At 40.8% G+C, this 19,054-nt stretch overlaps 1 protein-coding gene across 5 annotated transcripts in view; it reads left to right on the forward strand.

Moving 5' to 3' along the window:
- Positions 1-5,116: 5,116 nt before the first annotated feature.
- Positions 5,117-19,054, forward strand: part of MARCHF1 (membrane associated ring-CH-type finger 1) — a 146,667-nt gene continuing 132,729 nt past the window's right edge. Inside the window, exons 1-2 of one of the 5 annotated variants that reach the window (XM_077299970.1) lie at positions 5,117-5,653; positions 6,014-6,217. In XM_077299970.1, coding sequence (XP_077156085.1) covers positions 6,119-6,217 — 99 coding nt within the window. In that variant the 5' untranslated portion in view covers positions 5,117-5,653; positions 6,014-6,118. The other 4 variants (XM_077299971.1, XM_077299972.1, XM_077299965.1 and 1 more) reach the window with 4 other exon arrangements.

Here is a 19,054-nt window from a genome sequence, read left to right on the forward strand (position 1 = left end):
TGATGGACTACATTCCTGCAGCTTAGAACAACTCTACTGATATCCCATCTACACCTGATTGTTTGTTGGATATGCTTTTTGTGAGGCTTTCACTTAGCTTTTTAAAACTTCTGTTTTTTCTTCAAAAGTTTCTTTTTACAGAAATGTCATCTTCCATCTCTTCTGCATAATTCTTCAGCATATAGTTCTATTTTCTTAATTTTGTCCTGTTCAGTTAATGTACTTCCATGTTGATCTTTCAGCACGACTAACCAAGTTTTACATTTCTCTTTGATTTCTTGAATCTTGTGTAACATATCTCCTTCTCTTCCTTTTTGTTGTTCTCTTCTATTTGTTTACTCTAGTTATTATAATGGGTTTCTTTGTCTCTATGGCTAAGTCTCTATGTGCTTAGATCTGTGATTCTATTTCTATCACTTTTTGGGTTTTGCTTCTCATTTATCTTTAGTGCTGTTAAGAGTTTCGTCAGTCACTCATTATTTTTTCCAGGATTGCAATGTTTAAACATTCCATTTCTCATTTTATTAGTTCAAGTTTACCTTGATTCTTACTTCTCATATTATATGTTCCTATTATATATGCCTAAGAACTCTGAACTCTCATTTTGTATCATTCACATCAACAACTGAATGTCCTTTCGGCTTTAGTGCAGTTGTGTTATTAAGAACAGCACTATTTGTCCGTGGCTCTTCCCTAGTAATTGATTGAGTACCATCTAACCTTGGGGTCTTGTTTTCCAGCACTATATATTTTTTTCATTTTGGATTGTCTCATCAAATGTTTTCAAGGTAAGAGACAATCAAGTGTGGTTTACCATTGTCTTCTTCACAGTGCTAACCCAGGTTGTCTAAGAAATAGACAATGGCTATGAAAAAATGTCACCTTGTATATCAGTACCTCCTATTTTCTTTATTTGGTCTGAAGGAAATATATGAAGTACATGCAGACTAACAATGGCAATGTTCCCAGATGTGGCTCTGTCCTTGGTCTCATATCTGGGTCATGTATGTGTCCAAATTCAGAGGGCACAAATGGTGGAAGACACTGAAAATATGTTTTTTTGCCCCATCCTATGGGAATACTATAACTTCTACTGACCCACATAACAGAAAGCATTATTTGCTGCTACAGTAAATGAAACATGTTAGCAGCATAAGTTTAAGGCTTAATTGATGGTATTGCTAAGTGTGTGAACCTAGTTCTAGGCATGGTATGTATTTGTGCTTTAATATTATTTGACATTGGGATATTTGCTGTCTATACTGATACTATCTAAATATTAATAAACCTGCTTATGCAGGCATTACCTGTGCCTCTGACATAGTATTTGAGGGCATGGAAAAATATTTCATGGACCTGTAGGTTTAACATATAAGCAAATCCAGTCTACAACTGATCAGTTCAGTTGTCAACAATCCCTTCTTTTGCAATATCTTTTTCTTCCTCCTGTTTTCATTCAGTCCTGGACAGTGAGAAGCTAGAAAAACTGTAGGTAGGCAACCTATGTAATACAATATAATAAGTAATTATAATTTAACATTTTTATAATAAGACAAAAACAAGAGCTGATTTTTATATTTAGTATTTTAGAAAGGTAAAGCTTTAGAAATATAGAACGTTCATTAGGCCTAATATATATACTATGAAAAAGGAATCTGGAATATATTGCCAGCAGAATAGAAATATACTGGCAAGTATATGCTGTCCTATACTTCTGTTCATTGAATGAATATACAGGTTGAAAAAAAGAAGAAAAACCTTGTATATGGAAATACCGTCAATTACATTAAAAATATTAAATGTGATATTCTTTTAGCTTTTTTTGTAACTGACATGTACAATGTTTTTCTTCCTTTTTTTCAACCTTTTAAAACCCTTTAGGTTACCTAGTTTGTTGTGGATTGAAATCCCCCCTTCTTTTGTTCATTTTCACATTCATTTAACTTAATTCAGCTTCCATTATTTTTCTCAGAGGAGAAACTGAATGGAAACTAATTAAGTGCCTTAACAACTAGGTGTTATTCAGTAACTCAGTTAAAACAGAGCCTGCATGCATATGATGCAGGAAGATAAGAATGCAAAGAAAGACAATGAAACACCAAGAAAAGAGAGAAAGAATCTTTTTCATTGGTTTGAAGAAGTATGATGTTGTTTTGAGATTTCCCCCCCCCAAAAAAAAAACACACACACACACACACAGAAAAGGAACAAAAACTGTAAGTTTATTTTCACTAGCAATAAAGTATACCAGGTGAGGCCAGGAGAACCCTAATCCAATTGATGAAATTGAATTTACTGATACCTTTTCATAATCTCTTACTTAGGGTGAAAGAATAGGTCTATTTCCCGTGTGTGTTTGTGGGTGTATAACTACACCCTTGTTTCTTAATTTAAAATCTTATTTGCCATGTGCCACGATGTATGTGTACTCAAGCAGACACTGCATGGCACAAAGGTACATGTGCAATGCCTTAGAAACCAGCACAAGACACTGAATTCTTTAAATCTAAATCAGATGCTGACTTAGTGCAGGGTATAGAAAGAAAGCAGGTCAGGCATACTGTAAGATCTTATCTCACCTTTTAAGCTCCTTCTCCTCTTTCACTAAGAGAGACATAGATGGATTAAATTATTAGTGCTTAACCCTGTTGGGAACTCTGACTAGTATGGAGGCAATATGTTTACTTTTAAAATTAGATAAAGGTATAATGCTGTCATGTGATAATATTCAAATTCAAGCCAGCTGTAAAGCATGACCTTCTACAGATGTACAAAGATCTTAATATTACAAAAATAAGGATGAACAGTGATGGAATATCACTGGCATTACATATATTGGGTTGGATCCAGTCAGTTTTTGCCCAGTTGTCCTCCTTTCTATAACTTCCATCCCACATGATTTTTGTTTCATCCCTGTTTTACCAGCAGAAAAGCTGGCTGTATCCAACCTGTTACTTAAAGGTTCCACAGCCAATCAAATATAGTTGAGGCGATGGCCTTGAATCAGCCCGTATATTCTGATGCTCTACCTCAATCTCAGAACATTTGTAATTAATGATATCTGCCTTTACAACATATGTGCTGCATTTCTGTACTGAGAGGATTCAAGGCAGTCTAGAAGTCTCAAGCAAAACAAGCTGTTTATGAAAAGTGAATTAAGCAGACTTTGCCAAATAACACATATGCTTCCTTTCTTGTGCAGTGTTTACATCTTAAAATGAAGAATGTTGTAGCTCAAAGATTCTTGGAAACATGGCTGGGACACCTCAGTTGGCCAGAGGGTTAGGCCCCACAGTTGGACAATGAGCAGGCCTCACTGTCAAAGTTACTCTATATTACCTTCCAATATAAATTACAAGAATCTCATAGCATATAAAATGGAAGAAGTTTGTATTTTATTTTCTATGTTTAGTATTTGTAAACAGACAACATTATTGAACACACTGTAATTCATGGCCATTATGCTGAGGCAAATCTAGACATGCTAACAAGACCCCCATAAGCTTCTCTCCACCTTTACCCTGTTCTTCCACCTCTCTCTTGGCCTTACTTTGGAATGTCAACTCACATTTAAGAACCTTTGTAATAGGTGATATACATAACTGATGAAGAGGCAGAATTTTAGGAGATTGGCTGCAGAGGAGAGGACACACAGTAATGGGTTTAAACTACAAGTACAACGATATAGGCTAAATATCAGGAAAAAAATGTTCACGGTCAGAGTAGTTCAGCAGCGGAATAGGCTGCCTAAGGAGGTGGTGAACTCCCCCTCACTGGCAGTCTTCAAGCAAAGGTTGGATACACACTTTTCTTGGATGCTTTAGGATGCTTAGGGCTGCTCCTGCGTTGAGCAGGGGGTTGGACTAGATGGTCTGTATGGCCCCTTCCAACTCTTATGATTCTATGAGATCCAGGCTAGTAAATCCTTTAAGGCAATAGGCAATTTGCTTTACTGTCGACCTTGGAACAACATAATCTGAGCTGGGGTGGAGAGGCAACTGTACTCTTTCCTCCCAGATTTTCTTACTGTGTAGAAGCTACAGCATTCCAGATGGTATATTCCCAAGAATGTCATCCCCATACTGCACATCTGCTTAATTTCAGCAAGTCTGCTTGACCATGTGTTTTCAACCATACCTTGGACACAAGATGTGGCCTGAGATGGAGTTCCTGACAGTGATTCGGGGTCTATCTTTGTAGGGATTGGTTGCCATGATTCAGTAGCAAGGGACCGGTCCTTTGCATATGCTCCCGTGTTCTACTGCCTTGGCATTTGAAACAAACTATGCTGAACTCCAGCCAGAACCTGAATGCTGGTTTTAGACATCCTGAGTAATAATTCCTTCATCCATCATGAGTCTATCCTAAGCTAAAATTGTGGTATCTAATTGCACCCTACCTGGGAAAGGTCAGTAAGAGAACCAGTGTAGTGGTTAAGGTTGTCAGACTACATGGGAGACTTGGGTCCAACCCCCAGTGGTGACATGGAAGCTTTCTGGCCGACTTTGGTTAGGGTTTCCAGGCCACTAGTGGGGAGAGGGGCGTTTAAGGGTTGCCAGATCCAGGTTGGGAAACTCCTGGAGATTTGGGGATGGAGCTTGGAGAGGACAAGGAGCTTAGTGGGATATAGTGCCAGAGAGTCCACCCTCCAAAGCTTCCATTTTCTCCAAGGGAACTAATCTCTACAGTCTGGAGATGAGCTGTAATTCCCCAGAACCCTTGGGGTCCCACCTGAACGCCGGCATCCCTAAATTTAGGCCAGTCACTCTCTTTCGACCTAACCTACATCACAGGGTTGTTGTGTTGATACAATGGGGGAGAGTCTCCATTAGAGAGAAAGGTAGGGTGCAAGTTACCAGTTCCGGGGTGGAAAATACCTGGAGATTTTGAGGGTAGGTTTTATGGAGGGTGGGGTTAGAGAGGAGACTTCAGCTGGGTCTAATGCCACAGAATCCACCCTCCAAAGCAGCCCTTTTCTCCAGGAGAACTGATATCTATTGCCTGGTGATCCTGTAGAAGCAGGGGATCCTCAAGACACCGCCTGGAGGCTGGCAACCCGAATGAAGCCAAGAAGTACTGGTGGTGGGGCCGGGCCAAAAGCGGCCTGGCCTGTGACTGACTGTCTTGCTTTCTCCGGCTGCAGGAGATGCGGCGGCGACCGCAACGGGTTAACGTTTCTCCGAGGCCCGTCTGCCACCGCTCCCTCCTAGGGGCCACTTGCCGCCTCCCCCGTTATTTCTAAATCCCGGCTCTTCCCTCCGAGGCGACTCCTTTCCACCTAAGCAGATTAGTGGAGGCGCATGAAGGACACGGGCGGCTCGCGGCGCTTGCCGGGGGAGAAGATTTCTCGCTCCAAAATAGGACGCTAAACCGCCTTTCATCCTCACGCGCTTATTTACCTCGCCCGTGACGGGCCGGGCCGGGCGGGGCGGCCTCCGGCTTGGCGCTCCCGCAGGAAGGAACGAAGGAAAGGAGCCGGGGACGGAAAAGCAGAAGCCGCCGCCGCCGCCGCCGCCGCCGCCGCCAGGGTGGGAGAGCCAGAGGGGCCCTGAAGGAAGCGCCCGCTTGTCTTTTTTTGTGTGCGTGTGGTTTCAAAGCAAAAGCAAAATTAATCCTGGCCCAGTTTTGGCTTGGTTTCCATGACAGTTATTAGGTAACGGAGAAATTGCATTGTCTCCCACAATGCTCCGGAGGAAGGGGGGGGGGAGAGGGAGAGAAGAGGTTGCTCCCGTGACAAAGCGGTGGAGTTCTGACTTGCAGGAACTCGCTTCAGTGAGCATTTCAAACTCCGTGGATTAGTCTTTCCCTTTGTTTGCTCGGCCGCTCGTCTCCCGCGCTCAGTTTATGCTGGGGGGGGGGCGAGGGGTGGAAAAGAGAATTTGCATTTTTGTCTTCCCGGGGAAGGAAGAGCTTGTCTATTTCTCGCGTGCCTCAGCTGCGATCACACGCCACGCAGACATACAGACGCGCGCGCACACACCCCTTTTAATTTTTTAAATTTTTTTTTTTTAAGAATCTGGCAACAAAAGGATATGCTCAGTTATCCAGGTGGGCTACTGGGAAGGAGCGAAGCTCGAAGGCGTCCAATCAGGCGTTGGCAACCTGCAGCCCTGTCAAAATGCCTCTCCAACAGATCTCTGTAGTCCCAGCGCGGGAGACGGCCAGCAATGGGAGAAGTTCAATGGGCAGAAACAAAGAGAAGAACAAGGAAGTCGAGGTAAGAGGAGGAAGACGGGGGCGGCCGAAGAACGGGACGAGCAATGCTAGTGACAGCAACCCCCCCCCCAACCACCCCCGCTTCAAGGGGGTGGAAACCCCGATATACTCAGCAGGAGCAATTCGGTTAGACTAGAGAATAGCTGCACGCGTGCTTGCCGCATGCTGAAATGCAATCTTCGGCGAATGCTTTCCATGCATGCCGCTGAAGCGAGATCCTGATATTAGGACAAGAAAAAAAAAACCCTGTGTTTGGACGGGGCTCAAAAGAGATGCAAATTTTCAGCCCTGTTTGTGGCTCAACTCCTGGCATCCTGGAGCTGTATGGAGGGGGAGGCATATGGTCCCCTGTCTTTGACAGACAATGGGCATTGCTCCTTCTGTACTTTGAGATAGTACATACAAAAGCGGCATCGTTTTGTTTAGGGGTGGGTGCCAAAAGGGAATAGCATTGGGAGTGGGGGTCATCAAACACTGAACAATAAAATAGTAATGCTCCATTGAATGTGCAAGCATAGTCTGCCTGACATGTAACTACACTGTTTACTGTCTAGTTTCCGTTTCCATGTGAAATCCATTTACTTGTTTTGTTCTCATCCCATTGTATTTCAGAGGGAACTAAAAGGTTATTCAAAAAACTATTCTGTTTACTCTTGAATAGAAAATTCTTGGATCCTCTGTGTCTATGCCTATGCATTTCACAGAAATAGTTAAATATCATTGCTCTCAAGTCCACAAAAGTATTTTGTAGCAGGGATCCCTGTTTAGCCAGGAAAGGTATAATTTACATACATGACTTTATTTAAAGGCTTTTTGGGGTGATGTAAGAGAAATTAACTCTGTGACTATTGAATGTGTTTGGCTTTTTAAAAGGTTGTCTAGCAAACATGTCTAATTAACCTTTAGCATGCACATTTTGAGTTATGAATAATTTGTGTCTGGGGAGATAGCAAGTAGAAATATTTGAAGATATAACTAGGGGGAAATGACTGTGTTTTCCCAAAGCTGCTGTTCTCCAATAATTCCCCTCCATAGTTTTTACATGACCTCTTTTTAATGTTATTCAACAGCTTGTGTGTTTGCAATTTTTAGTACTGTGCAATATCAGTAGATTTATCTGCACTTGGCTGAGTCCCAGTTTCAGCCTTGCAATAGGAATGCAGTTAATTAATGCTTCCTTATGAACATGCTCAGATGTTACCCTTCTCAAGCTATAGAAGTGTATTTCCCAAATGTGGATTACCAGTACCAGATGTGCTGATGAAAATTGTGAAGTATCAGTTTAAAGTTCACTCTTAGGTGAAGTCAGGTGAAGCTAAAGAAAGAAGTTGTGCATATGAACATGGGTATTTCTCGCCTTAGGAATTCTCGCTTTAGGAAAGCTGTACTATAAACATATATCCATAAAAAGCAGTTTAGCTGTAGCGCATTATGTAAACTAGGAAAGCTTTCCTGGAATGCATACTTTTTCATGTACTCTGTCTTGGGAGGCTTTGTCACATGGTATGATGAGATGGGTTTAATTTGAGGGGCCTGAAAAGCTTCTTGGATGCATTGTATTTCAGGACCCCATGATAGGCTAGTGGTAGCAGCACCCAAGATGGTTCTGAAACCATATTATAATATAAACTTTGAAAACAATGCCAATTAGTTCTTTTTGGTAGAAAAACTAATTAAAAAAAATAGAAAGTATGGCAAGATACCCATTTGTCGCCTAGAATATTTTCACTTGTTCAGTTGTGTACTTGGTTTATTCCTGCAAACTGTGGAAAACCTTCTCATTACAGCTTTATTAACATAATTTGAAGCAACCAGTAGGACCATGAAGTCTTTGTCTAGCTCTTCATGAATAGATCCATAGTTCTGAACAGAAGATAGTCTATGAATGTGTGGCATAGACTGGTACATACCCTTGTGAGCTGATTCAGAAGAGTAAGTTAGGGTAGGCCATGCAGCATCCAGTTATTTTAGACCAGGGTTAGTCAAACTGCGGCCCTCCAGATGTCCATGGACTACAATTCCCATGAGCCCCTGCCAGCATTTGCTGCCAGCAGGGGCTCATGGGAATTGTAGTCCATGGACATCTGGAGGGCCACAGTTTGACTACCCCTGTTTTAGACCTTGAATAAATAGATCTTTATTTTGAAAGAGGTCAAAATGTTTCTTTCCTTCCGTCTCCATTTTGCAAAGATTCTCTTAGTACCTGCAGTCAAACAAAAGGTGTGCATGTAAGTTATTAACTATGCCTTCTGAAGCAGTATTACCCCCTTTTAAATCCATAGATGACAACTTTGAAGATGGTAATGTTAAGAGTTCACTTCTACTTATATGCGTTCCAAACCTAGGGTCCTTCTAGCAGATGTGATCAGTAATTAACATTTTTTGTTCTTTACTTGTTTCTTCTGCAGACAGTTAATGGTTGTTTATTCATTCTACACATCTTGGATAATGCACTTTCAATGCACTTCAGAAGTAGATTTTCTGGTTTTGCACAGAAAAATCCAGCTGCAAAGCACATTGAAAGTACATTATCCAATGTGCGTAGAATGAATCTACATTTAATTTTATTTCCTGGAATGCTCAATAATACTTGCTATTACTATAAGTGTGTCATATTTGTCCACACTTTTTAATGGGGGAGTTCATTGTAAAATGATGTTTGAGAGTAAATTCTTCTTGCTACAAGTCCTGTATTCTTTTAGTCTGGACCTCAGCTTGTCTTATAACATCATTACAATTAAGAATAAGTAAATCTTAAGAATTAGATTTTCACTGTAGTGAAGGGTGTCACAGTTAGTGGTACCTTCAGTGTTTTAGTCTGCTTTTATGTTGAAGGGCAGGGAATTACAGTATTCTTGCTCTGACTAGTGAAAGTAAGATGCTTCACTGGTTAAATTATTCCACAAGCTCATTGTTTTTAGACTGTCTCCCCCCCCCCCCCAGGGAATTTCTTTCAGTATCAGCTGTCTTTTGAGGAATTAATGTCTGTGACTAGTCTGGGTCACGTTACATGCTCAGTGTATGTGGGACGCTAGACAGGCCTGGTAAGTCTCTGTCTTGCTCCATGTGATCTGAGATTGTGAACTGGAACATATGCAATATGCAGCATTTATTGCAGTGGTTAGAAATATGTGGGTGGGACCCAAAATTAGGTAATATCTCTCTTGTAGGTGGATTGCAAGACTAGAAGGTAGGAGGGGAATAGGATGAGATAGGAGATGAAATGCTGGGGAAAGTTTTATGATGTGCTTGGGTTTGTTCTACATAATGTGGTTATGAAATATGCCTTACTGCTCAGTGAAAATGAAAAATAAAATATAAATGTTTGAACTAATGCTTGTGTTTTATCTCATGGAGCAGGAAAGTGGGGTAGATTCACATTGCATGGTGGTCCTGAAAAGTGCAGTACACTTAGAAATGGGTTTCACTGCCAAACGTTTAAAAACCACTGCCTTAATAAGCTTTCAGGGTACCCAAGAAAACAGCCCATGGTAAACCAAGGCAAGATTAACATCGCAAGAAGGTGCCTTAGATTGAGTCAGACTGTCTATCAAGTTTGGTTGATTGTGGTTGTCTATGCTGCCTGGTTTAGTTCTCCAGGTCTCAGGCAGAGATATTTCATGTCAGCTACTACCTGTATACAAAGTGCATGCCCAATCTCTGAGCCATGGCTCGTCTTAACAATTCGTTTCCTAATGTATATATTTGTATAATTTATTTTTGCAGACGTCTAAAAGATACTAACTGGTGGATCAGTTGTTAGTAATTTGTGACTTAAAAGCCCTATCAACTTTGTTAATATTTCTAGGAGATTATTTTTACCACTGCCATTATAACCTGATAGTCAAGGTATACCTGAACTGCAGCTGAGGATGAATTTGTAGCAAATGTGTGGAGGAATTTAGCAATCCGTATAAACCCTTTGTAGTCCTGTGTCAGTTAATTATACAAAAGGAATAATTGGTAAACATAATGTTTCACATTAGCAAGGACTTTAAATGATAGCTAGCCGAACATAATATTTTGTTATTGGGTTTTCATCTAATAGCTAACAGACTGAACTATGAATTGAGAGTCTACTATGAACTAGGTTACGTGGTTGCTAGGCAAGTTCTTCTCTATCAGCCTCCCAGCCATAATATCAAGATTTGTTGATCTATCTTATAGGGACTCTATGAAAGTTTTAGCAAGATGATGTAAAGTGTTTTGTAATGCTAAATAATCCAAATAAATAAATAAATGTTGTTTTCATTTATAATTGGTGCACTTTGTTTAAGTATGCCTGGTATAGTGGTTAAAAGTGGCAGCTTCTAATCTGGTGAGCCAGGCTTGATTCCCTGCTCCTTCACATGCAGTCAGCTGGGTGATCTTGAGCTAATCACAGTCCTGATACTGCTGTTCTCACAAAGCAGTTCTGCCAGAACTCTCAGCCCCACCAACCACACAGGGTGTCTGTTGTGGGGAGAATAAGGGAAGGTGATTATAAACTACTTTGAGATTCCATCTGGTAGTGAAAAGCAAGGTATAAAAACAAACTCTTTTTAAAATATGTCAAATTGAAATGCTGTATGGCAGCAGTGGTCATCTGAGTAGTAAGGATGGGCGCAAAGCTAAACATTATGGGTTTGGGTGACCACCAAACCAAAACCTGAACTGAACTGGAGTTTTCCCAAACTAAGCTGGCAATTTGGATTCCCTTTCTCCCTCCTGTGGCTTGCTACAATTTAACCGATCCATTTTGCTTGGCCCTGCTTGGAGGCCCCTGGGGAAGCCATTCCTCCCCGCCTGGCTCCCAGCTTCGAAGATGCGGGGGCCATGCTTGGAAGCCCCAGGGGAAGCCATCCCCAGCTGCCACTGTACCCGCTGGGCTCCCATCTCACCAGGTGCCGTGGTGCTGGGCTGCGCTGCTGTTGTTGCGGGCGCCCTTCGCTGCTGCTCTGGCCGTCGCTGTTGAGGGCCCAATCGGAAGGCGCTTCGCACCTTCCGATTGGGCCGTCACCTGACTGGTCAGAATGGCTGTCCATCCGGGTGAAGGGCCAATCGGAAGGCACTTTGCGCCTTCCGATTTCCCACTCACTGGTCCCGCCCACTCTCCGCCCACTTAGCCCTTAGTGGATTATGAAGGAGGAACGATGTTAGCTGCAGCACTTTATTGGCAATAGGGATTAAGTATGCCTGTAATGTTTCTTACTGGATCCAACCAGCTTTTCTGAAGGTGAAAAGAAGGAAGAGTGATCTCCTTTGATCTGGGGACTATGGGATCTATTTGGTCAAAAGTAATATGTGATAGAGGTGATGGGGAATTAGCTGAAATAGTGGGGGGAAAACTGCCTGGATCCAACCCATTGATGGTAGAGTTGCTCCTCTTACTGGATGTAAAAGTGCAAATAGCAAATTCTGCTTAAGTTTTTTTCTTTTAGAATCCGCTGTCATTGTTAATGCTTGTTTGTGGATAGGGTATTGATAAATTCCTCTTTTGAAATAAGTGCTATGAAATGAGGTTCACTGAGTATGTTCCATCTTAAAACCAGAACTTGCAATAAAAACAAAGCTTTACACAATGCTTTACACAAAGCTTCATACAGCAGCAACAAGCAAAGGGAATGGTAAACAAAATGTAAATAGGAGTACTAGGTGATCCCAAGTGTTTTGCCAAACAAAATGGTTTGTATGTGTGTTCAGCGTTCTCATATCTACATTATTCGATGTAGTTAGTAGTGTTAGTACTAGTAGTCATTAGTACTATCTGTACATTTTTATTGCAGCCTAATACTTTTCTTCTTCTTTGTGATATCATTGATTTTTGGAAGCTGCCAGATTTATGCATGCAAACATTTGTTGCAGCATGAATAGTTTCAGCACATTGGACAGCAATCAAGCTTTATTGTGATGTTGCATTGACATTTTTATGCTTAACATTTACTATTTTTATTTCATTTATTAGATTTGTAGGCCACCCTTCTCTGACAGCAGTCTTAGAGCGGCTAGCAACATTTAAAATCCATACCTAAGAAATTTAAAACCATTAATAATTAAAACTAACTTCCTATTTAGATGAATTATCCACCATTACCTCCAAAAAACCTGAGATTGGTATAATCCTGGCTTAAATTATTTTCCAGGTTCAGATGGACAGGAGGTGAAGGTGAAAATCACATGTTTTCTTTTTTTTATGAAAGCAGTGGGAACCTGAATGAAAAAGGTATTACAATAGAGATAAGTTGCTACTTTGCAATGTTAATAATAATTTGCACAGACTAATTCATGGATATAGCTTTATTACTTCATAATTTGAAGAGTAGTTTGGGAGACAGAGGAGGGATAGGAAGCAGTAAGCTGCCTTGTTCCATGTCAAGTGGAACTTAACCAGTCTCCTCTGCTGTTTTGGACAAGGTGGCCCTATGCAATGCAGCAGTGCAGGTTTCTGAAGGAATCTCTTTTTCATGTCATTATTTAGTTCCATTTGTAACCTACCTTTCTCCCCACTGGGAACCCAGAGTGGCTTGCCTCATTCTCCTCTTCTTCATTTTCTCCTCACATCAATCCTGAGAGTTTGTGGCTGGCCCAAGGGCATCCAGCAAGCTTCCATGGCAGAGTGGAAGCTCAAACTGGATCCCCCATCCAAAAAGAGATCCTAGGCTTTCACTCGAACCACACTGGCTCATTTATGGAGGGGTTGCAAAGAGGGGGTTTAAAAAGCATTGGTGATCAGGACTGTCAGCAGATCTTCATGTTCTAATCCCTGTTAAACTGGGGCTTTCACTACCTTCCTTGTTTTTGGGGGCCTTTCTGCTCCCATGTAGCCTAGCATCAGCAGCTCCTTGCTTCCACTTGCATGAGTGAATTGGCCCCATACTTCCAATAATGGAAAAAATAATCTTATTTCAAAAACATTTTTCCAGTAAGGGGGGAAAAAAACATCAAAGGTATGAAATAGCTGCTAGGTGTTTCAAGGTAATGTAGTGACTCCTTAGAAAGCTTACACAGTCTGGGACCCAGATGGGTGGAGACCTTTTTATTTCCACAAATTTTCAGATGATTTTTTACTGCTGTGATGTTTTCTGCCTATTTTACTTTTATTTATCTTTTAGGTTTGCCTTTCTGAAGGCTGTTTTTGTTTTATGATTTTAATGGATCTTTAGCATTGTAAACTGCATCGGCTATATTACAATGGCAAGGTGAGGTATAAGAATATAAATACATATTTATTCACTGAAGTATTTATATCCTACTTCTCTGTGTTTCAGATTATAATTAAAAACATACACACAAAAACCCTCAATTCCCCCCCTACTCCTATTAATTTTTCTCATTGTCTAGTTGGTCCAAATACTGTAATCATAGTCCTTTTGATCTCCCCCAACACTTTTCAGTCTGTTACATCCCCTGCCTAAACAACAATTGATACAAAAAGCAGCTATTATTGCCACAGACCTGAGGATATACTGTGAGAGAAGTTTGTGGCTCTCTAGTTAACTTGCAATACCATAGTAGTTAGAAAGAATGTCAGGTGGGTCATAAAGTTTCTGTAGCCCAAATACAAGTTTCAGACTTTGTAATATAAACTTTGTTTTTAAATCATGTATGCATGCAAAAGAGCCTTTTGTGTCGCAGAGTGGTAAGGCAGCAGACATGCAGTCTGAGAGCTCTGCCCATGAGGCTGGGAGTTCAATCCCAGCAGCCGGCTCAAAGTTGACTCAGTCTTCCATCCTTCCGATGTCGGTAAAATGAGTACCCAGCTTGCTTCTGGGGGGTAAATGGTAATGACTGGGGAAGGCACTGGCAAACCACCCCGTATTGAGTCCGCCATGAAAACTCTGGAGGGCGTCACCCCAAGGGTCAGACATGACTCGGTGCTTGCACAGGGGATACCTTTACCTTTATGCATACAAAATAGTGCTATTATCTCCTGCTGGAGCAGAACCTTTTCAGCCCAGCAGTGTTGCAACTTTAGTGATAGCTTTTACTAGACCAATGTTCCTTTATTCGGCAGTGTCATACACAAGATCTTGCAAGAAGTAGTAAGTTTACACAGGAAGAGTCTGCACAATAATTTTAATGAGCTGGCATAGATTTGCAGATGGTGTGTGCTTGGATTACTGGCAAATGTTCACATTTCTTTCTATTTCTGATTGGGCTGTGAAGACATAGGTTGCACACTCCTGCTTCAAGGGGGTGTTGTCATGTTTGTAATCACTTCTCCATGGTCTAAATTTCTGTATCTCTAATGTCTTAACCGTGACTTGAATGACTTGCTTATTTAGCTATTTAGCCATGAGCCACGTTTTGAAAATATCTGGTTCTCAAGCAGAAATGTTTTTTTTTTTAGAAATACATTGTTTCTGTGAATTTTATACTAGTTTTATAAATGTACATTCAACTATTTGTACCATCAGGTTCTGCACTGCAAATGAACCGTTTTGTGTGGCAAGTGCTTAGTTTATATCTTAAGATATATGATTTTATTTATTTATTGATACCCACCTAAAACAATAATTGCCCTGACCTGGATGGCACAGGCTAGCCCATTCTAGTCAGGTCTTCAAAGCTAAGCAGAGTCATCCCCAGTTAGTACTTGCATGAGAGACCACCCAACAAGTCCCCAAGTGCTTCATAGAGGTAGGCAATAGCAAACCAAATGTTATATTGAATTGAAAATCCTGCAGGATCACCATGAATTAGCTGTGACTTGGCAGCTATTTCTACCATCAAAACAACAATTGTAATTTTATTTTACATTTTCTATTTTTAATCTTGCAAGGCACCCTGAATAATTAGGGAAGAGTGGTATACAAATGCAGTAAATAAATAAGTACACATACAAACCAATCAATCACAAGACAATCAAAGAATACCACGTATAAAATGTGAAGATCTGGCATTTGAGAAATCTTATTTTACCTGACAACACAAGAGAAATTACATTATTCTTCTGTGTTGCCAGGAAAATCAGAAGGACTATGAGGAAAGATAACAAAGGAAGAATTCCCATGACAGACGTTTGATGACAAGGGTAGGGTGGGGTTGTGCTGTTATGTGGTAGAGATGCTATGAGTAATAATATCACAAGACATTTTTCCAGATATCTAAGTGAAAGTGATTTACTGTAACTTCAGTATTTGAAATGATATTTATTGAGCGATTAGATTTTGTGTGTCTTTGTGATATGCAAACCTATGTTTGGATTAAAGACTAGCTACTTTTGATTAGTAGGATATATATTGTAGTGCCCCTTCAAGGATCTCTGCCTTGTTGTGGTGAATGGGCTTGCATAGCTCAGTGAAGCTATGAGCTATGCCGTGCAGGGCCACCCAAGACGGACAGGTCATAACTGAGAGCTCTGACAAAAGGTGATGCACTGGAGAAGGAAATGGCAAACCACAGTAGTATCTTTGCAATGAAAACTCAAACCTTTTAATGTGGGTGAAGGAGGAGAGTGCTTGAAACTCAACATCAAGAAAACGAAGATCATAGCATCTGGCCCTCTCAATTCCTGGCAAATAGATGGGGAAGAAATGGAGGTAGTGACACATTTTATTTTCCTGGGCTCCAAGATCACTGCAGATGGGGACTGCAGCAATGCAATTAAAAGATGCTTGCTCCTGGGGAGGAAAGCTATGGCAAATCTAGACAGCATCCTAAAAAGCAGAGACATCACCCTGCCAACGAAAGTGCACCTAGTCAAGGCTATGGTCTTCCCAGTTGCAATGTATGGCTGTGAAAGTTGGACCATAAGGAAGGCCGAGCGTCAAAGAATTGAGGCTTTTGAATTCTGGTGCTGGAGAAGACTCTTGTGAGTCCCTTGGACTGCAAGGCGAACAAACAGCTCTGACTGCTCCTTAGAAGGCCAGATCCTGAAGATGAAACTCAAATACTTTGGCCACCTCATGAGAAGGAAGGACTCCCTGGAGAAGAGCGTAATGCTGGGAGCGATCGAGGGCAAAAGAAGAAGGGGACGACAGAGAATGAGGTGGCTGGATGGAGTCACTGAAGCAGTCGGTGCAAACTTAAATGGACTCTGGGGAAATGTAGAGGACAGGAGGTTCTGGAGGATCACTGTCCATGGGGTCGCGATGGGTCGGATACGACTTCGCACTTAACAACAACCATATTGTAGTGAGTGAGATATGTATAAACAGTATAAGGCAGGCTTTTTCAACCAGGGTTTCGTGAAAACCCGGGGTTTCTTGACGACACTGGAAGGGATTTCAAAATGTGAGGGTGCTAGCTAATTTTTAATATATTTTTTAAAAATTGTTAATCATTTATCAACTCAACCTTTCCCCCCCCCCTCCCAATGGCCAGTGATGAACCTGGGAAGGGCAGGAAAGAGAGAGGTCCTGGGTGGGTACATACACAGCTTTTCTTCCCAACCAAATTCTGCACACTTGTGTCACTTGTGGGGTTTCATGGAGCCTGATGAATGTGTCAAGGATTTCTCAACGGTAAAATAGTTGAGAAAGGCTAGTATAAAGGCATACAGAAGGGTAGGAAATAAATGGTTGAAGTGCTAGATCATGACACTACCTTCACGTGACACAATTAGATGCGATTTTTCTGAGACATTTTGGGTTTGTATGATGGCCTATGCAAGGCATGATTTTGCATCAGAGATGGTTGGTCACAGTTTGGTGTAGTGGTTAGGAGTACAGACTTCTAATCTGGCATGCCGGGCTCGATTCTGCACTCCCCCACATGCAGCCAGCTGGGTGACCTTGGGCTCGCCACGGCACTGATAAAACCTTACAGGGTGTCTGTTGTGGGGAGAGGAAAGGGAAGGCAACTGTAAACCACTTTGAGTCTCCTTCGGGTAGAGAAAAGCGGCATATAAGAACCATCTCTTCTTCTTCTTCATCCAAATTTCCATCCAGTTGTTTGTTCATAGATGTCAGGCTGTTCACCTATGCTTTTAACATTTGATTAATTTACAGGTTGTTATTAATACTTTATAATTTACTATTGACTGCATTAGTTATGTTAACTTGATTTTTTCTTTTATTAGATTTGAACATCAAATTGATTTAAGGGAAAGAAAGGGTAGAAATTTAAGTAATAAATATCTTTAAATATACACTAATTTTTGCTTGACTGCATGGAATAGTTGCAAATGAAGATTGTTTAAGCATCTCTGAATTTTACTTTATTATATTTCTCCTCATGAGTATGTATTTTAATAGCTTTGCAATTACCACATACTGCAGACAAGAAGAATCCTAGTGAAAATAAACTAATTTTCAAAACTAGATACCTGTCCTGATGATGCTGCATTTTGTGTGGCAAATATGTCAGTCATAATGGGTCATTTCATTTACCCTGAATCAAACGTTCAGTGGAGGTGACGATGCACTCAAAGGATAACAGAAAAACCATTTCAGAATAATGTAGCCTTGACTCTTTTAAAAGTTTCTCATATGTAAGGACTGGAACAGGTTGCTTAACATTTCTTTATGCGAGCTTCTTGAACTCAGTGGGGTTGCAAAATGTATTTCTCCCTGAGGGTCCATTTAAAGAAGTTGTCACCAGTGTTTGTAAAGACTTTGAAGTATTCAAATAGAAGTGCTAGGTGTTATGAGGTGAAATATCTTTGTTAAAGGTGATAATTAGCATATACAGAAAAGTCAAGGTGGCTGTAAAAGAGGGGAAAGTTTTCTGTTTTTCAAAACCAAAAATATGTTCTGCACAGAGGAATGTTTGAATATACATTTCATTTTGTAGGTTCATTTTTAGCAAGCACTTTAATTTATTGAGTTTCACCTGGAGAAGGATAAAGGAAAGGTTTAGTGTCCTAAAATAACCCTTGAATTTGTAGAAGAACTTAAGAAGTCAAAATATCATGGCGAGATCCTTTCATTATGGATTCGCCATACATTGTTTTATATTCAAGGACTGACCTTTGGGTACAGAACTACACATAAATAGCAACATGTGCAAGTTGTGGCAAAACCAATGCAAGCTATAGCTGGTTTAACTGGTTTAAAGAAAGACAAATGTTGACAGCCAAGCTGCACTATATAAATGTGCATATCACTTCTTAAAGGATGCTGTGCTTCATATTTAATTTGTACTTGGAAATCTGATCAGGAAGAAAAAATCATGGCATCGAACCCAGGCTTCATAGATGTGTCTTGTCATATTTCTGGGTCCTTATTGCCCTCTGAAGAGTGATTTGCTGAAGTGCTTGCTTGCCCATTATTGCTGAGTAAGTTTCAGTTAATATTAGCTAAGGTTGTGAGGAGACCCTTGGAATACTGTAATGTGCAGCTTGCTTTGGCACATAACATTTATCAAGCTTGGGGCAGAATGTTTTTTGTCAGCTATGGTGCGTTCTAGACTAAAAACAATGCCTCCACCCTAAAATGCTGATTCACCCTCTGTTGAGTTAATTCTGGAAATCAATACTTGAGGGAAGTTTGATGTTTAATCAAGACACTTTGGATGATTCTGTATGGTGGAGAGAGAGCCTGCTTAGGTATGTGGGGAGTGCCTGCTGAATGTTCAGAGCTGTGATTGATTAAATATGAGGATGTGGAGCCAGCCAGGCTTTCTTTGTTTTAACACTTGAATTATGGGAAATGCTTCCATTGGAGACCTGTCTGACAGCTGCTAAAGGATTCTATATACTGAATCATGCCATTGTTTGGTCTGTTCCAGTATTGTATACTCAGAGTAGCGGGAAGTACTCAGTCTGCACTATGATTTCTTGCCAGTATGTGAAAACAAATTTAATTAAGACATAATATAGACTACTTAGTCTTTTGTCAATGTTTGTCGCATGTATCTTGCTTTAGTCATTCAGAAAGGTGATTGCCTTTTACAGTTCTTGGACTTCCCTGTGCCC

This window comes from Paroedura picta, chromosome 10, assembly GCF_049243985.1.
Source record: "Paroedura picta isolate Pp20150507F chromosome 10, Ppicta_v3.0, whole genome shotgun sequence".
NCBI lineage: Eukaryota > Metazoa > Chordata > Lepidosauria > Squamata > Gekkonidae > Paroedura > Paroedura picta.